The sequence below is a fragment of the Staurois parvus genome, unplaced genomic scaffold (genome assembly GCF_062004578.1).
Source record: "Staurois parvus isolate SC_StPar_1 unplaced genomic scaffold, SC_StPar_1.0 ptg000073l, whole genome shotgun sequence".
Classification (NCBI taxonomy): Eukaryota; Metazoa; Chordata; class Amphibia; order Anura; family Ranidae; genus Staurois; species Staurois parvus.
In genome coordinates, this window is record NW_028317869.1 from 27990 (window position 1) to 42138 (window position 14149).

Sequence of the window (14149 nt, forward strand, 5' to 3'; positions counted from 1 at the left end):
ATGACCATCAAACTGCCTCCATGTGACTCCCTAAACCCTGAGAGACACAACATGCAGAAGATTCTAGAAGTCACCAAGAAGATGATGGAGCTGCTGACAGGAGAGGTGAGCGGTGCCGGGAATTCTGGGACATTCTCCAGTAACAGACAAGGGATGTGTCTGGATGGTGACTGTATCATTGTGTGTGTCAGGTTCCTATAAGGTGTCAGGGTGTCACTGTCTATTTCTCCATGGAGGAGTGGGAGTATTTAGAAGGACACAAGGATCTCTACAAGGACGTCATGATGGACAATCAGCCGCCCCTCACATCACCGGGTAAGAGGAGACTTTATTGTAAAGGAGAGAGCAGTACGGAGGATCCACCTAGATCCCCCATCATCTGATAAACACATAGAAACAATGGATTCAGTCAGTGTGTGTGTTTCCTACAGATGGATCCAGTCATGGGAACCCACCAGAGAGATGTCCCCGTCCTCTGTATTCCCGGGATTCCACACAGGAAGGTCACACCATCCCTCACCATCATCAGGTAGATGAGGAACAATCACTGATAGTATCATTAGGATCTGTACATTATCTGCATTGTTACCATTGATGGCATTTTATTATATATTCAGAGTGGAAACCTGAGAGATCCTAAAGAGGAGGTGAAATCAGAAGAAGAAGAGGCGTATGTGAGGGATGATCAGCAGTCTATGGAGGAGGATGGAATAACGGGGACATTTATAGAGGAGGACACTCCTACAGAGATCAGCACAGGTGGGTCATGAACACTAAATCCATTCCTCCACCCATACTGCTCACTGATTGGTCCAGAGTAGGGCGGGGACTGGGTGATATCAGCCTGTAATCCCCTGGTCACTTTCCTGAGCTGTGTTCCCCGTCCTGTATTCCTGGATTTCTCTCGGATAATCTTCCTTCTCTGTGCTGCAGACACAGTTTATGTATCTAGACTGGATTTATGGAGGTTCTGGGGTTCAGCTGGAAGCAAAATGTGGATTCATAAGCTCTGCTCAACCTCTTTTTTGTTCCCCCCATTTCCTACCAGCTGGACATTTTATATCGGATGATGTGATTGGAGCACAGACTTTTACATGGTGATAATAATGTGATAACATCCTCCAACTTTGGACCCTTAAACAGAAAGTGATAATGAGGGAGGAGTCAATACCCCAATGATGGTGGTCTTCAGGATCAGTCCAGTCTTCATCTTGGTTGTTCTCCCCCCATCCTCACTCTCTGACCTCTGGTGGGGCTCAGCCCCGCTGTTCTTCATGACTAAATCATGGACTAAATAAGGAAGTGCAGTACTTCTTGTGTTGGGAAGATGGCGATGAGTGATAGAGGGGGTGGGGACCCTCGTCCTATAATCCCCTCATCACTGTCCCTCCTATAAAAGACAGTTCTGGTTGTTTCCTCACTCTCTGACTAAGGTCCATGAATAAAGAAATGACCTGGTAGGAGGTCAGAGGAGCCATTTCCTAGTTCCCTTGAGGGTGGAATTGTAAGCTCCTCAGAGACCAAGCTGCCTGATGTGGGCAGAGTCCTGGTTTGGGGGAACCAATCAGCTCCTGTGTAGTAATCCTCTTTGTCTTTGTATTTTAGTCCATGGCCGGGAGATGAGGAAAACCTCCGAGGATTGTCTCACTTTGTCTCCAGACTGGAAAGTAGAAGATGAGGACATCACACAGTATAGTCCAGGAGAAAACCCGGCTCCCTCCAATGTCCATCCGGCACCACCCAGTGTAGATGGACCATCGGATTCCTCCTATCCTGAGGAACCTCAGACTGTGCGGGACCGGGCCGGCCTTCCAACAGGGAAGAGCTTCTCCTGTATTGAGTGCGGGAAGAGGTTCCATTCTAAATCCAAACTTAATGTGCATAAAAGATCTCACACAGGGGAGAAGCCGTATTCCTGCCCTGAGTGCGGGAAATGTTTTTCAGTGAAGTCCAATCTTTACAGACATCAGGGATCCCACACAGGTGGGAAAATATATTCCTGTCTTGAGTGTGAGAAATGTTTTCTACAGAAGTCTGATCTTTACAGACATCAGAGATCTCATACGGGGGAGAAGCCATATTCCTGTCCTGAGTGTGGGAAATGTTTTTCACAGAAGTCCAGTCTTTACACACATCAGAGAGCTCACACGGGAGAGAAGCCGTTTTCCTGCCCTGAGTGTGGGAAATGTTTTCCACACAAGTCCCATCTTTACACTCATCACAGATCCCACACAGGAGAGAAGCCATATTCCTGTCTTGAGTGTGGGAAATGTTTTTCACGAAGGTCCAGTCTTTACAACCATCAAAGATGTCACATGGGGGAGAAGCCACTTTCCTGTCCTGAGTGAGGGAAATGTTCCTCACTGAAGTCCTATCTTCCTGTACATCAGGGGTCCCACACAACCATGGAGGTGTATTAGTGCCTTGAGTGCGGGAAATGTCTTCTAGATGAATGTTTCTGGACATCCCAGCTCTCATGTGGGGAAGAAGCACACCCTGATATACACCTCAGATATACTCCATGGCTGATCTTCATCATGGAAGAAACAGTTCATAAGGAGATCAGAGGACCCCAAAGACATGGATGAAGTGTGGGACCGGGTTGGCCATTGATAGCAGGAGAAGAATAAAAATTGAGTCCTGCCCTGTCATTGGCTGAGTACATTTTGTGGTGGAAGATTTCACAAACACTTGGAGGTCGGTTTAAAAAAAGAATGAGTTGAACGAATGTGACCGGCGTTCGCCCAGCTGTGATGAACATTGGCTGTATTTTATTTCATACTCTGATATTCTTGGCTCCATCTAGTGGCCATAATGCAGTATTGAGATACTTTTACTGACTGAGGTATTTCATGAATAATACCTCAGTATGGTCACTAGATGGAGCTGACGGTCATAGGAAATCAATGTGTTAAATTACGGCCAGAATCTGTAAGGGCTCGATGAATTTGTGTCACATTCGTCCAATTAATTTCTATCAGCTGACCCCTTACTCTCCTTCTTCAGGCATGGACTCATACTAATACACTTCTGACTACAGTAGACATGGAAGGATAGAAGGTGATCTGTATGTAAGTCTTCACCTTGTAATACAACCAGATCTGGTAAACATAAAAATGAAAGAAAAGCGTTTGTGTATAGATAGAAAAAGATTAGAAATACATTGTTCCCCTTTTTATAAGTGATCACATTCCCTCTGATCTCAGTTGCATATGGGAAGGAGAAACAACAGCACAATTGACTTCTGTTTACTGGTCTTCCCAGTGCATGGCTGAGCAGGGGGGGGTCAGGACAAGTCTTATCATTGAAGGAGAGCAGGCTTTGTTTTCAGCATGGATGGAGAACTGACCATGAAAGTGACAGGGAAGCAGAGGGACTGGCAGGATCACCAGGGATCTCACACAAAGGAAGCAATACAGAGAGAATAGGAGATGTCTTCATACCAGGACATGGGACAGCCGGCACAGATCAGGAATAGGACATTGACCCCCCCAAGCCATTTCTGACACTTTGTTTCCATGTAACATCCAGTATTTTTGCTAGAAATTGTCTTTGAACCCGCAGTGCGCATGCGCTGGGCAGGGACCGGTTATGTGTTGACCACGTTCTGCACGTCCTCCACCATCCGAGATAAATGAAGCAAGTGGGGCAGAGGAGGGGTCCTGGAAACAGCAGCACTAGCTGGGGGAACACAAGATGTACAGTCGGTGATAATGGTGAAAAAGAAGCCCACACAGCAGCCTCGGTCAGACCGCCAGTCCCCTCTTCTGCAGTGAACTCCTCCAGCCAAGATGGCACCGCTGCACAAAGTCACAACACACAGCAGCCCACCACTGCAGCAGCCCTCACCTCCACCACAGACATCTTCTCAGGAGGACACACTCGGAGACCCATTTTCCTTAGTCCCAGGATGAGCCCCAGCAGACGTCACCAGGTGAACAATGACAATTCTCTCCATATCCTGGATCACCCGGGGGGTATTGGTAGTGCAGCCTCCCCAGGGTCCTCCATGGACAGATACATGGCTGAATGAACTGAACTAGCCTTGAGGCAGAATAGATCCATATAACCACCCACCCCCAGCACAACCTGCTCCATATTCAGGACATGAAGTGCTTAGAGCCAGATTCTCCACCATACTGCAGCAGGAACTCTAAAACTTGTGCCATGATAACCACAGACATCAAAAGTGATATCCAAACTATAGGAGAAGGATTGGACTCTATAGAATCCAAAATGGATGGGGCTGTGAAACGCGTGAACCAGAACTCTAACCTGATTTCCACGCTACAAGATCAATTAGTAGTGAAGAACAAAAACCAAAGCGCACCAACCTTGTGCATTCCCTCAGTAAGCAAATGGTAAATGTATTGAATGAAATCTACTCACAAAAGTGTCCATATTTATTGTATTATTAATATCGTTTGTCATTTTATAATGATCATTGTAAGAAGGAATGTATATTTGTAAGTAATTGAGGGTATTTGTACTCTGCTTTCCTTCTCTTTTCATAATATATGGTGTTTTTGGAATGTAGAGTTCCGTTTTAAGGTTATTGGCCCTTTAAAATATTATTAGATGAAATATTGCCCATATCGAGTTTTTATGTTATTTTATAATTGCATCAGATTAGTATGGAATTGAGGCTGCTTGTCTTAATATTGTAATTGTATATGAATTGTTCCCTTAATTTGTCCTCGGATGAGCAGGGTATAAATTTCTGGCTTGTGTATGTAGTGACGTTCATCCTTCCGCTCCATAAAGATGTCAAGTGACGAAACACGTAGGGTAGAGCTTCAGACTGATGTCCCTACGTTCTGTAAGCAGCTCCAGCTTTTTAGAGGGTTTAATGTTTATGCAGTTCATGCTGATGTTGGCTATGACACCTTACCATGTGAGTGGTTCAGATATGTTTTAATAGAAATAAACCAGATATACAGTATTACACTATCGCCTGCCTGGTTTCTCTTCCCTTTGAGCCTATGTAGGAGGAGCTGGATATATTGGAGAGTCTTGTTGCCGTGGTTTCCTGTCTGCAGATCATTGCTCCCAAAGCAAAGAGGGGTTGGATATATTGGAGAGTCTTGTTGCCGTGGTTTTCTGTCTGCAGATCATTGCTCCCAAAGCAAAGAGGGGTTAGATATATTGGAGTCTTGTTGCCGTGGTTTCCTGTCTGCAGATCATTGCTCCCAAAGCAAAGAGGGGTTGGCTATATTGGAGAGTCTTGTTGCCGTGGTTTCCCGTCTGCAGATCATTGCTCCCAAAGCAAAGAGGGATTGGTTATATTGGAGAGTCTTGTTGCCGTGGTTTCCCGTCTGCAGATCATTGCTCCCAAAGCAAAGAGGAGTTGGATATGATGGGAGTCTTGTTGCCGTGGTTACCTGTCTGCAGATCATTGCTCCCAAAGCAAAGAGGGGTTGGATATATTGGAGAGTCTTGTTGCTCCCAGAGCAAACATGCAATTTGCTAGTTAAGTGTTCCTGCATGGCGACCACTTCCTGTCATCTCACATATATATTCTTATTATAGCCACATTTACCCCCCTAACTCCTCCCACAGTTCTTACACTACATAGACAGTAATATACAGAAACGTGCGGATTGTTCCCGATTGGTGGACTATTACTTTGTGGAACGTTTCCCCGAATGGTTCATGAAATATCGCCATTTTTGTGGTGAAATTTTCCCATAGGAATGAATGGCGGAATGTTCAAAACTAGAGTGTGAGCTGAAAAATCAGGACATGATTTGTAAACTGCCATCACTCCCTCATTTTAAAGCCCACCTACACAAATCTTAAAACATTCAGCTATCCCTGCTGCCACTACAAATGTCCACAGCTAAGCCATAGCCCTGATAGTTTTCACAATATGACCATTTGTTTGCAACTCACCCCTCCCATTGACTTTCATTGAAACTCCACTCTAGCCACCTCAAATTTGAAGGGCAATTTCTAAACTGCGACTGTGCCTTCATTTTTAATATTTCAGAGACATACTATGCATCAAAATGTAGGTCTGGGTCTTGTGATTCTCACAATATAAAGCTCTTTGGTGCAGAATTTAAACTTTTAAAACTACAACCATTTGAAGATGGCAAACGCCAGTGAAGTGAGCAAGTTGGAGCAGTTTGTTTATAAAAGTTCCTCTGAGCTTGCACTAGAGTGAGTTGCCATTGAAGGGGAAAATGGAGCAGCCATTTCTAGATATAAATATGAAACACATTGCTGTTGAATTAGATGGCCTAATAACCTATTTATTTTATTTCCTTGTTTCTGTATGAGAAATAACAGTTTCACACCTCATGTTCTCTCCTCCTGGCTCAACATTTTCTACTTCCAGTTCACACCAACTATTGTCTACAAGACTATTGTCACAGCCTTTGAAGATCTGTTAAACACCAAAGGACACTGGAAGTAACAATAACATATGGATAACTATTCGCATCTCAATGAGTTACACCAAAGACACAGATGACTCTTCAAAGAAAGATCAGATAGCTAGGTACCACCCACTGTAGAGCATATAAATTGTATTAGAAAGCCCTAGGTAGACAGAGCAGATTTTTTTTAAACAATACTCTGTATTGCTTGCTGCTCTCCCTGCATGCTTGTACAATAAACATCTTCATTTTTGAAAATTCGGCTTCAGCAGTCAAAGTTACTGAAACCCCTTATGTTTTGGAGTTTCCCCAACACCATAGCAGCCCAGGTGTGTCAGCAGAGTGACCAAAGCTACAGTGTGAGCTGCAAAATAAAAGTTGAAATGCATTTCTCACTCCATCAAGCTTGCCATCTGCACTTTTTACATTTCATCAATCACTTGGTTAGTGTTGGAGGCCAGAACACTTCACACAATTTCCCCAGAAATTGTAGCTTTTCTAGGTGGTCTTGCCATGCAAGAACACTTAATAAGGGAACATGTAGGATGACAGGAAAGGCTCCTGACTGGTGAGATCCTCCAAACATAATGATGACATCCATGAACTGGAGCGAGCTCGTTGGGGTGATAAAGCCAATGTGGAAACACTGTGTAGACGTTCTCCAAGAACTCAGCACACTCCAGGTGTGGAGAAAGTCTCCAGGTGGGTTTAGCCTGTCATTTATCATAGATACAACACACTGTAACCGGGATGGATCACTCTGCCATTTGCTCTCTTTTTTAGTCTGCTGGCATAGCTGTGTCCAAATTCGATAGATCTGTACCTATGATCCGCTGTGCTTTATTTCTCCTCCCGAGACCGACACTTCCTATCCTCCATCCTACAGCCATCATACTACACTGCAGTGTGGATGGGAAGAATACTCTCCATGGTGCAATGATAGAAACTGACCAGAATTCCTGGACACCAAAACACCAATCATATGAATGTGGAACTCTTTGGAGTAATCCTCTTTGGTGCAATGCCTTTTTTTACACAAGTTTTTTTTTTTTACACAAAATTGTCACTTAAATGATATATTGCTCACACAAGCCATGGGTATATGTGGAATTACACCCCAAAATGCATTCCGCTACTTCTACTGAGTATGGGGATACCACATGTGAGACTTTTTGGGAGCCTAGCCACATACAGGAGCCTGAAATCCAATGACCACTTTGAAAGCCTGAATGTGCGTAACTTCCTCATTACACTTCAATACCTATCACAGTTTTGGAGGCCCAGAAATACCAGGATATCGGCAAACCCCCCAAATCACAGGTCTGATATACAGGTCTGACCCCATATCTGGAACGCTTGCTGGTGAGAAATAGTTTTAATGCAAGGTGGCCAGAAAAATGAATGAGGGACTCAGCAAAGCAGATTTTTGCTGGGGAGTGTAGACATCTGCACATTTGTGGTTAAGGTGATTTATGAGGGGCCAAATTTTGTGGAGCCGGTCAAATTCAGGGTCACCCCGAGGACGATAGAGTGTTTTGTTATTGAAATGTATAAATCGCTTTCTATACTAATATCTATGCCTGGCCATGGCAGCAGAGAACACGGCATATGATGAATTCAGTCTGTGGACCAATACAACCACAATTCATTTTTTTCTGACAACCCAATGTTTCCTTCGGGAATGCAACATGCAGCCTTCTCTGTATGGAAGGCCAAAGGGCTGATATCACTATCACAACAGTTTGATCTTTAGTCTGGTAACCCTCAGACCTTTAATGATATCATGGGCAGGTTTATCCTCCCACCACACCATCTCTTCCAGCTTCATCAATGCACCAGCTATGCCAACACCTGCTGCTACCATAAAGTACAGAGATTCCAGCTTTTCTTGACCAGCCGCCTCATCGCCCCCAAAAAATATTCTGTCTTGAATATGTACAAACCTCTTAATTTACAATGGATGAAACCATTCAGCTCGTCCTCAGCAATTAATTGGGACAAGGACTTTTCATGTGAATCTCTCATGGATAAACTGCTAAATGGGTAGAACAGAATCACTCATCTGATCACCAATGAAACATGGCAGAGATCTCAGTTCAATTAGCATAGACCATTTATTTATGTATCACAGGTACTGCCAATTTACACAGCACTTTACAAATATATTGTACATTCATGTCAGTCCCTAACCCTCATGGGGTGTACAATCTAAGGTCTCAGCTCATATTCATACATTTCTAGGGCCAATTATAGACAGGATTCAATTAACCTACCAGCACGTCTTTGGAATGTGGGAGAAAGCTGAGGTACCCGGAGGAAACCCATGCAGGCACAGGGAGAACATGCAAGCTCCACAGAGGTGGTGCCATGGCTGGGATTCAAACCAATGACCCTAGTGCTGCCAGGCAGAAATGCTAACCATTTGGCCACTGTGCTGACCCATATATACCTTTTCTCACCTTCAAATCCAGTCCACAAGCTGCTCTATGTCCTCTATGTGGCACGCCTAGACCAAGGCTAGCCCATTGCCTGTGGCTGTCACCCAATAGCAGCTTTCTGGGATTCAGGTGGTCAATTTAATTGGAAGAACACAGCGCCTCTTCCCTAAGGACCCCCTCCTGCTCCCTTTGGGTATGAAAGTCTCATGCTCCAAGCACCAAGGTTTAGGACTGCCACACGTCCTGGCTCATGCTGGATTTTAATTTGTCTGCTAGTGGTATGTGGAGCAATCCTGAAGAAATGGACAACTCCTTTTGCTCCGACCATAACAGATGTCAAAAGAAAACTAAGAACCCTACTTTACAGGGAGAAGTTGGACTCTCAACTCTTCCACCATATCTCAGAACCACGCTTCGCCTCCAGGTGGAACGCTTTCATTGACTCCGCTCTCTCCACATCAGAAGCTATACATCTCTCCTCGTTTTCCTCTCCACCATCCCAAAAATCACCTCCCTCTACCCGCCTACCCCCCCAAAACAGCTCTACATTGCCCCTTCACTTCTCCCCTCTCCCCACTACGGCACTCACCACCTCCTCCTGCTACTCCACTCCCCCGTCGACCCACGTGCCACCACTATCAGACCCACACGCTCCTGCACTTCCCATCCCCATGCCACCTTCCTCACCCTTCTCCTTCTCCTATCCACTGGGGACATCTCCCCGAACCCTGGCCCCTCGCCACCTCACCCCTCCTCTAGGGACCCCCCTGCTCCCACCAGCTGCTGTAACCCCCTCAACCTCATACCTGTGCCTCTTCTCCCCGCATCCATCCCCCCTCTCTCGGTTGCACTCCTGAACGCCCGCTCGGTCTGCAACAAACTTACTGCCATCCATGACCTCTTTATCTCCCACTCCCTTAACCTCCTAGCCATCACCAAAACCTGGGTTCAGGCCACTGACTCCACCTCCCCTGCGGCACTCTCCTATGGAGGTCTCGTCTGGTCCCATTCACCAAGACTGAGCGGTCACAAAGGTGGTGGGGTCGGCCTGCTCCTATCACCGCTGAGCACCTTCCAGGTCCTCCCTAACCCTCCCTCCCTAACCTTCTCCTCCTTCGAGGCTCACTGTATCCGGCTCTTCACCCCCACCCCCCTAAGGATCGCAGTGATCTACAGGCCTCCCGGATCCATACCCCGCTTCCTGGATGACTTCGCCGCCTGGCTTCCCTTCTTCCTCTCCTCTGAGCTACCAGTTATCATCCTTGGGGACTTCAATATCCCCATCAACGACAACAGCCCGGCTACTTCCCAACTCCTCCACCTAACCTCCTCCTTCGCGCTCACACAGCACACTCAATCCTCCACCCACATCATTGGGAACACCCTGGACCTCGTCTTCTCCCACCTCTGTACCCTCAACCAGTTCTCTAGCACCCCCTTCCCTCTCTCCGACCACCACCTCCTCACGTTCTCCATCTCCCCTTCCCCTAACTCCCCCCCCCCAGAGCGCCAAACCATCACCAGCCGCAACCTCCGCAACCTGAACCCGGCCCCCCTCCACTCAGCTGCCGACCGCCTACACGACAGCATCCTTCCACTGTCATGTCCTGACCTAGCCACTAACACGTACAACGACTCACTATCAGCTACCCTAGACTCTCTGGCACCCCTAACCACACGCAACATCAAACCCAGACCGCTCCAACCATGGCAGAACGACCACACTAAATGCCTCAAACGTCGCAGTCGCGCGCTAGAGAGACTATGGCGCAAAACCAGGTCCCCCCGTTCATTCTCCCTCTACAAATCTGCCTTCCTCACCTACACCTCCTCCCTCCACGCCGCCAAGCAGGCTTACTTCGTAAACCTGATCAACACCCTCTCCTCCAGCCCTCGCTGACTCTTCTTCACCTTCAACTCCCTACTCTCTCCCCCCCCTCCTCCACTCAGTACCTCACTCACCGCCCACGAGATTGACACTCATTTCCACAACAAGATTGACGCAATCTGTAAGGACATAGTCAACTCGCAATCTACCTCCCCACCTAGCCTCCCCCCCCTATCTCCCCCTCATCTCTTCCCTCCTCTGACCTCGCAACCGCACTGCCCCCCTCCACACCCAAGACCCCGCTTACCGTAACCCCCCCAGCTCTGCACTCCTTCAGCCCCGCTACCACTGAGGAAGTCACCAGGGTCTTCTCAGAAGCCCGCCTCACTACCTGCCCCCTGGACCCTATCCCCTCTCGACTCCTCCAGTTACCCCCCTCTTCCCTCATCTGCTCCCTCACCCACATCTTCAATCTCTCCCTCTCTACCGGCGTATTCCCCTCCCCCCTAAAGCATGCGCACATCACCCCCATACTCAAAAAGCCCTCCCTGGACCCCTCTGACCCAAACAACCTCAGACTCATCTCCCTGCTGCCATTCACTTCCAAACTCCTGGAGCGCTTAGTCTACGACCGCCTAAGCGCCCACCTAACTGACAACAACCTCCTTGATCCACTACAGTCCGGCTTCCGTCCCCTATACTCCACCGAAACCGCCCTCCTCAAAATCACCCCCTCCTCCTTAATAAACTACTCTCCCTTGGCATCAGAGACACCGCTCTCTCCTGGTTCTCCTCTTACCTATCCCGACGCTCCTTCAGCATTTCCTACAATGGTGCCACCTCCCCTTCCCTCCCCCTCTCTGTTGGGGTCCCCCAGGGCTCTGTCCTTGGACCCCTTCTCTTCTCCATCTACACCTCCTCCCTTGGCAAACTCATACACTCTCACGGCTTCAACTACCACCTCTACGCTGATGACACTCAAATTTACCTCTCCACCCCCCACCTCACCTCCACTTTCTCCACCCGCATCACTCACCTAAACGACATCTCTGACTGGATGTCGCTCCATTTCCTCAAGCTCAACCTCTCCAAAACCGAGCTTCTCGTCTTCCCCCCTGCCCGCGCCCCCCCCCACCCTATCCATCACTACTAACATCACCACCATCAATCCCGCCCCTCAAGCCAAAGTCCTTGGAGTCATTCTGGACTCTAACCTCTCCTTCCAACCTCATGTCAAATCACTCACAAACACATGCAGGCTCCACCTCCGCAATATCGCCAAAATACGCTCCTTCCTTACCCCAGACACCGCTAAACTACTCGTACACTCCCTGATTATCTCACGCCTTGACTACTGCAACTCCCTCCTCACCGGCCTACCCCAGTGCAGGCTCTCCCCGCTTCAGACCATCCTGAACTCAGCGGCTAGACTCATCCACCTCACCAACCGCTCCACCTCTGCCACCCCCCTCTGCCTATCCCTCCACTGGCTCCCTATCGCCCAACGCATCAAATTCAAACTACTCACTCTGACCTACAAAGCCATTCACAACACTGCCCCTAACTACCTCACCAACCTGATTCCCAGGTACCACCCTACCCGTACCCTTCGCTCTTCACAGGACCTCCTTCTATCTTGCTCCCTGGTCTCCTCCTCACACGCACGTCTGCAAGACTTCTCCAGGTCCTCCCCCATCCTCTGGAACTCACTACCCCAATCCATCAGACTGTCACCTTCCGGCGCTCCCTGAAAACCCACCTCTTCAGGGAAGCCTACCCCACCCTCACCTAACTGCTGCTCTCCTTCATTCCTCCTACCACTCCATCCCCCACAGCCACTTCCTCCTGTACCACTGCCCCCTCCCTCCTAGATTGTAAGCTCGAAAGAGTAGGGTCCTCTAACCCCTCGTGTGCTGTTTGTAGTTGCTGTAATGTTTCATATATTGTCCCCCCCTCTATTGTACAGCGCTGAGCAAACCCTTTGGCGCTATATAAACTCGATGTAATGTAATGTAATGTAACAGCAAATCCTGAGACCGGAAGCAATATAACTCACTTTTACACTCAGGCTGCTTTCAGGGGATTCCAACCGTGAATAACCCCAAGAGCAGAGGAAACACTTACATGGCGCCCTCAAAGTGGGTCTAAACCCCTTTACATAAACTCAGCTCTATGATGTCCAAGCAGGAGGAGAGCAGAAGGATGACTCTCTGTGGTGTCAGACTTCTCCCTTCTAACCCCCGACACCACAAGCCCAATAGGCAAACACTGCGCCCAACTGATGCTTCATAGCTACTTTCCAAGGTAGAGGTATTCCCTCCCACACCATGCAATATAGAGGCCTGAATACGCATGCGCGTGCCCGTATGGCACCAGTAACTTCAGTCTCTTGGTAGGATAGGACAGGACAGATAGGAGTCATTTCCTCCCCTACACAAGGATCTACAGTCCATACACACCCAGCACAAGGCCGGGGTCACACTACCAGACGCTTCTTGGGGCTGCAGTTCCTCTGAGCTCCACAAGGTGGGGATCTCACTTCTACCCACACAGGAAGTCTCTATGGAAGACAGACAGGAAGTGATGTCAGGTACAGGCAGGAAGTTCCGGGTGAGAGCTGAGTTGGGAAGTGGCAGCAGAGGAGGTAATAAGATGTTATTTCCTATTTACACCCAGTAACCCCCCATCATGTCCATCCTCTTGCTTCATAGTCATGTCCGTCCTCTTTCTCCATAGTCATGTCCGTCCTCTTCCTCCATAGTCACTGTGACGTCTTTTATCTCCAGCAGATGATGATACACACATATATAGTGTGGGAACCCAGATTAACCCCTTCAGGGGCAGAACATTCCCCCACTTCCGGGGCCGGAACATTCTCCTCATTGTGGAGAGGTGTCACCTCACCTCATCAGTCTATACTAATGGATTATACCACTTTTATAAGTGGCAGGGGATGGAGAATCCTATGACATCACACTGACCTCGCAGCTTCTCCCCCAATGTCCTTCCAACCAGAGTCAGAGAGTCCTATGACATCACACTGACCTCACAGCTCCTCCTCCCAATGTCCCTCCATCCAGAGTCAGAAAATCCTATAACATCACACTGACCTCACAGCTCCTCCTCCCAATGTCCCTCCATCCAGAGTCAGAGAATCCTATGACATCACACCGACCTCACAGCTCCTCCTCCCAATGTCCCTCCATCCAGAGTCAGAGAATCCTATGACATCGTGCCGACCTCACAGCTCCTCCTCCCAATGTCCCTCCATCCAGAGTCAGAGAATCCTATGACATCACACCGACCTCACAGCTCCTCCTCCCAATGTCCCTCCATCTGGCTTTTTTCTGATGCTCTTAGGATGTGGGGCCCCTTGGTATCCTCACATGTAAAGAGGGACTGTTGGTCCTGCGTTGTATGTAATGACATCAGAATGCTGCAACAAGCCTATACCCTGCGTAGTGTGGGGGTCCTGTGGGGGGGAATTATACCTCAGCCTGAAG

General features: G+C 48.1%; 1 protein-coding gene across 1 annotated transcript; it reads left to right on the forward strand.

Moving 5' to 3' along the window:
* LOC149469333 (uncharacterized) lies at positions 1-8427 on the forward strand. Its single transcript, XM_089669367.1, has 4 exons — positions 1-105; positions 192-315; positions 432-529; positions 8134-8427. The coding sequence occupies exons 1-4, from the start codon at positions 1-3 to the stop codon at positions 8425-8427; spliced, it is 621 nt and encodes a 206-aa protein (XP_089525493.1).
* Positions 8428-14149: the final 5722 nt, after the last annotated feature.

What these genes read in the sequence shown, in the direction of transcription:
- LOC149469333 (XM_089669367.1), top strand. Translation starts at nt 1, where the DNA reads ATGACCATCAAACTGCCTCCATGTGACTCCCTAAACCCTGAGAGACAC. An exon ending in GCCGCCCCTCACATCACCGG is followed by an intron (nt 316 to 431) that starts GTAAGAGGAGAC and finishes TGTTTCCTACAG; the next exon opens with ATGGATCCAGTCATGGGAAC. An exon ending in CCATCCCTCACCATCATCAG is followed by an intron (nt 530 to 8,133) that starts GTAGATGAGGAA and finishes TTTGATCTTTAG; the next exon opens with TCTGGTAACCCTCAGACCTT.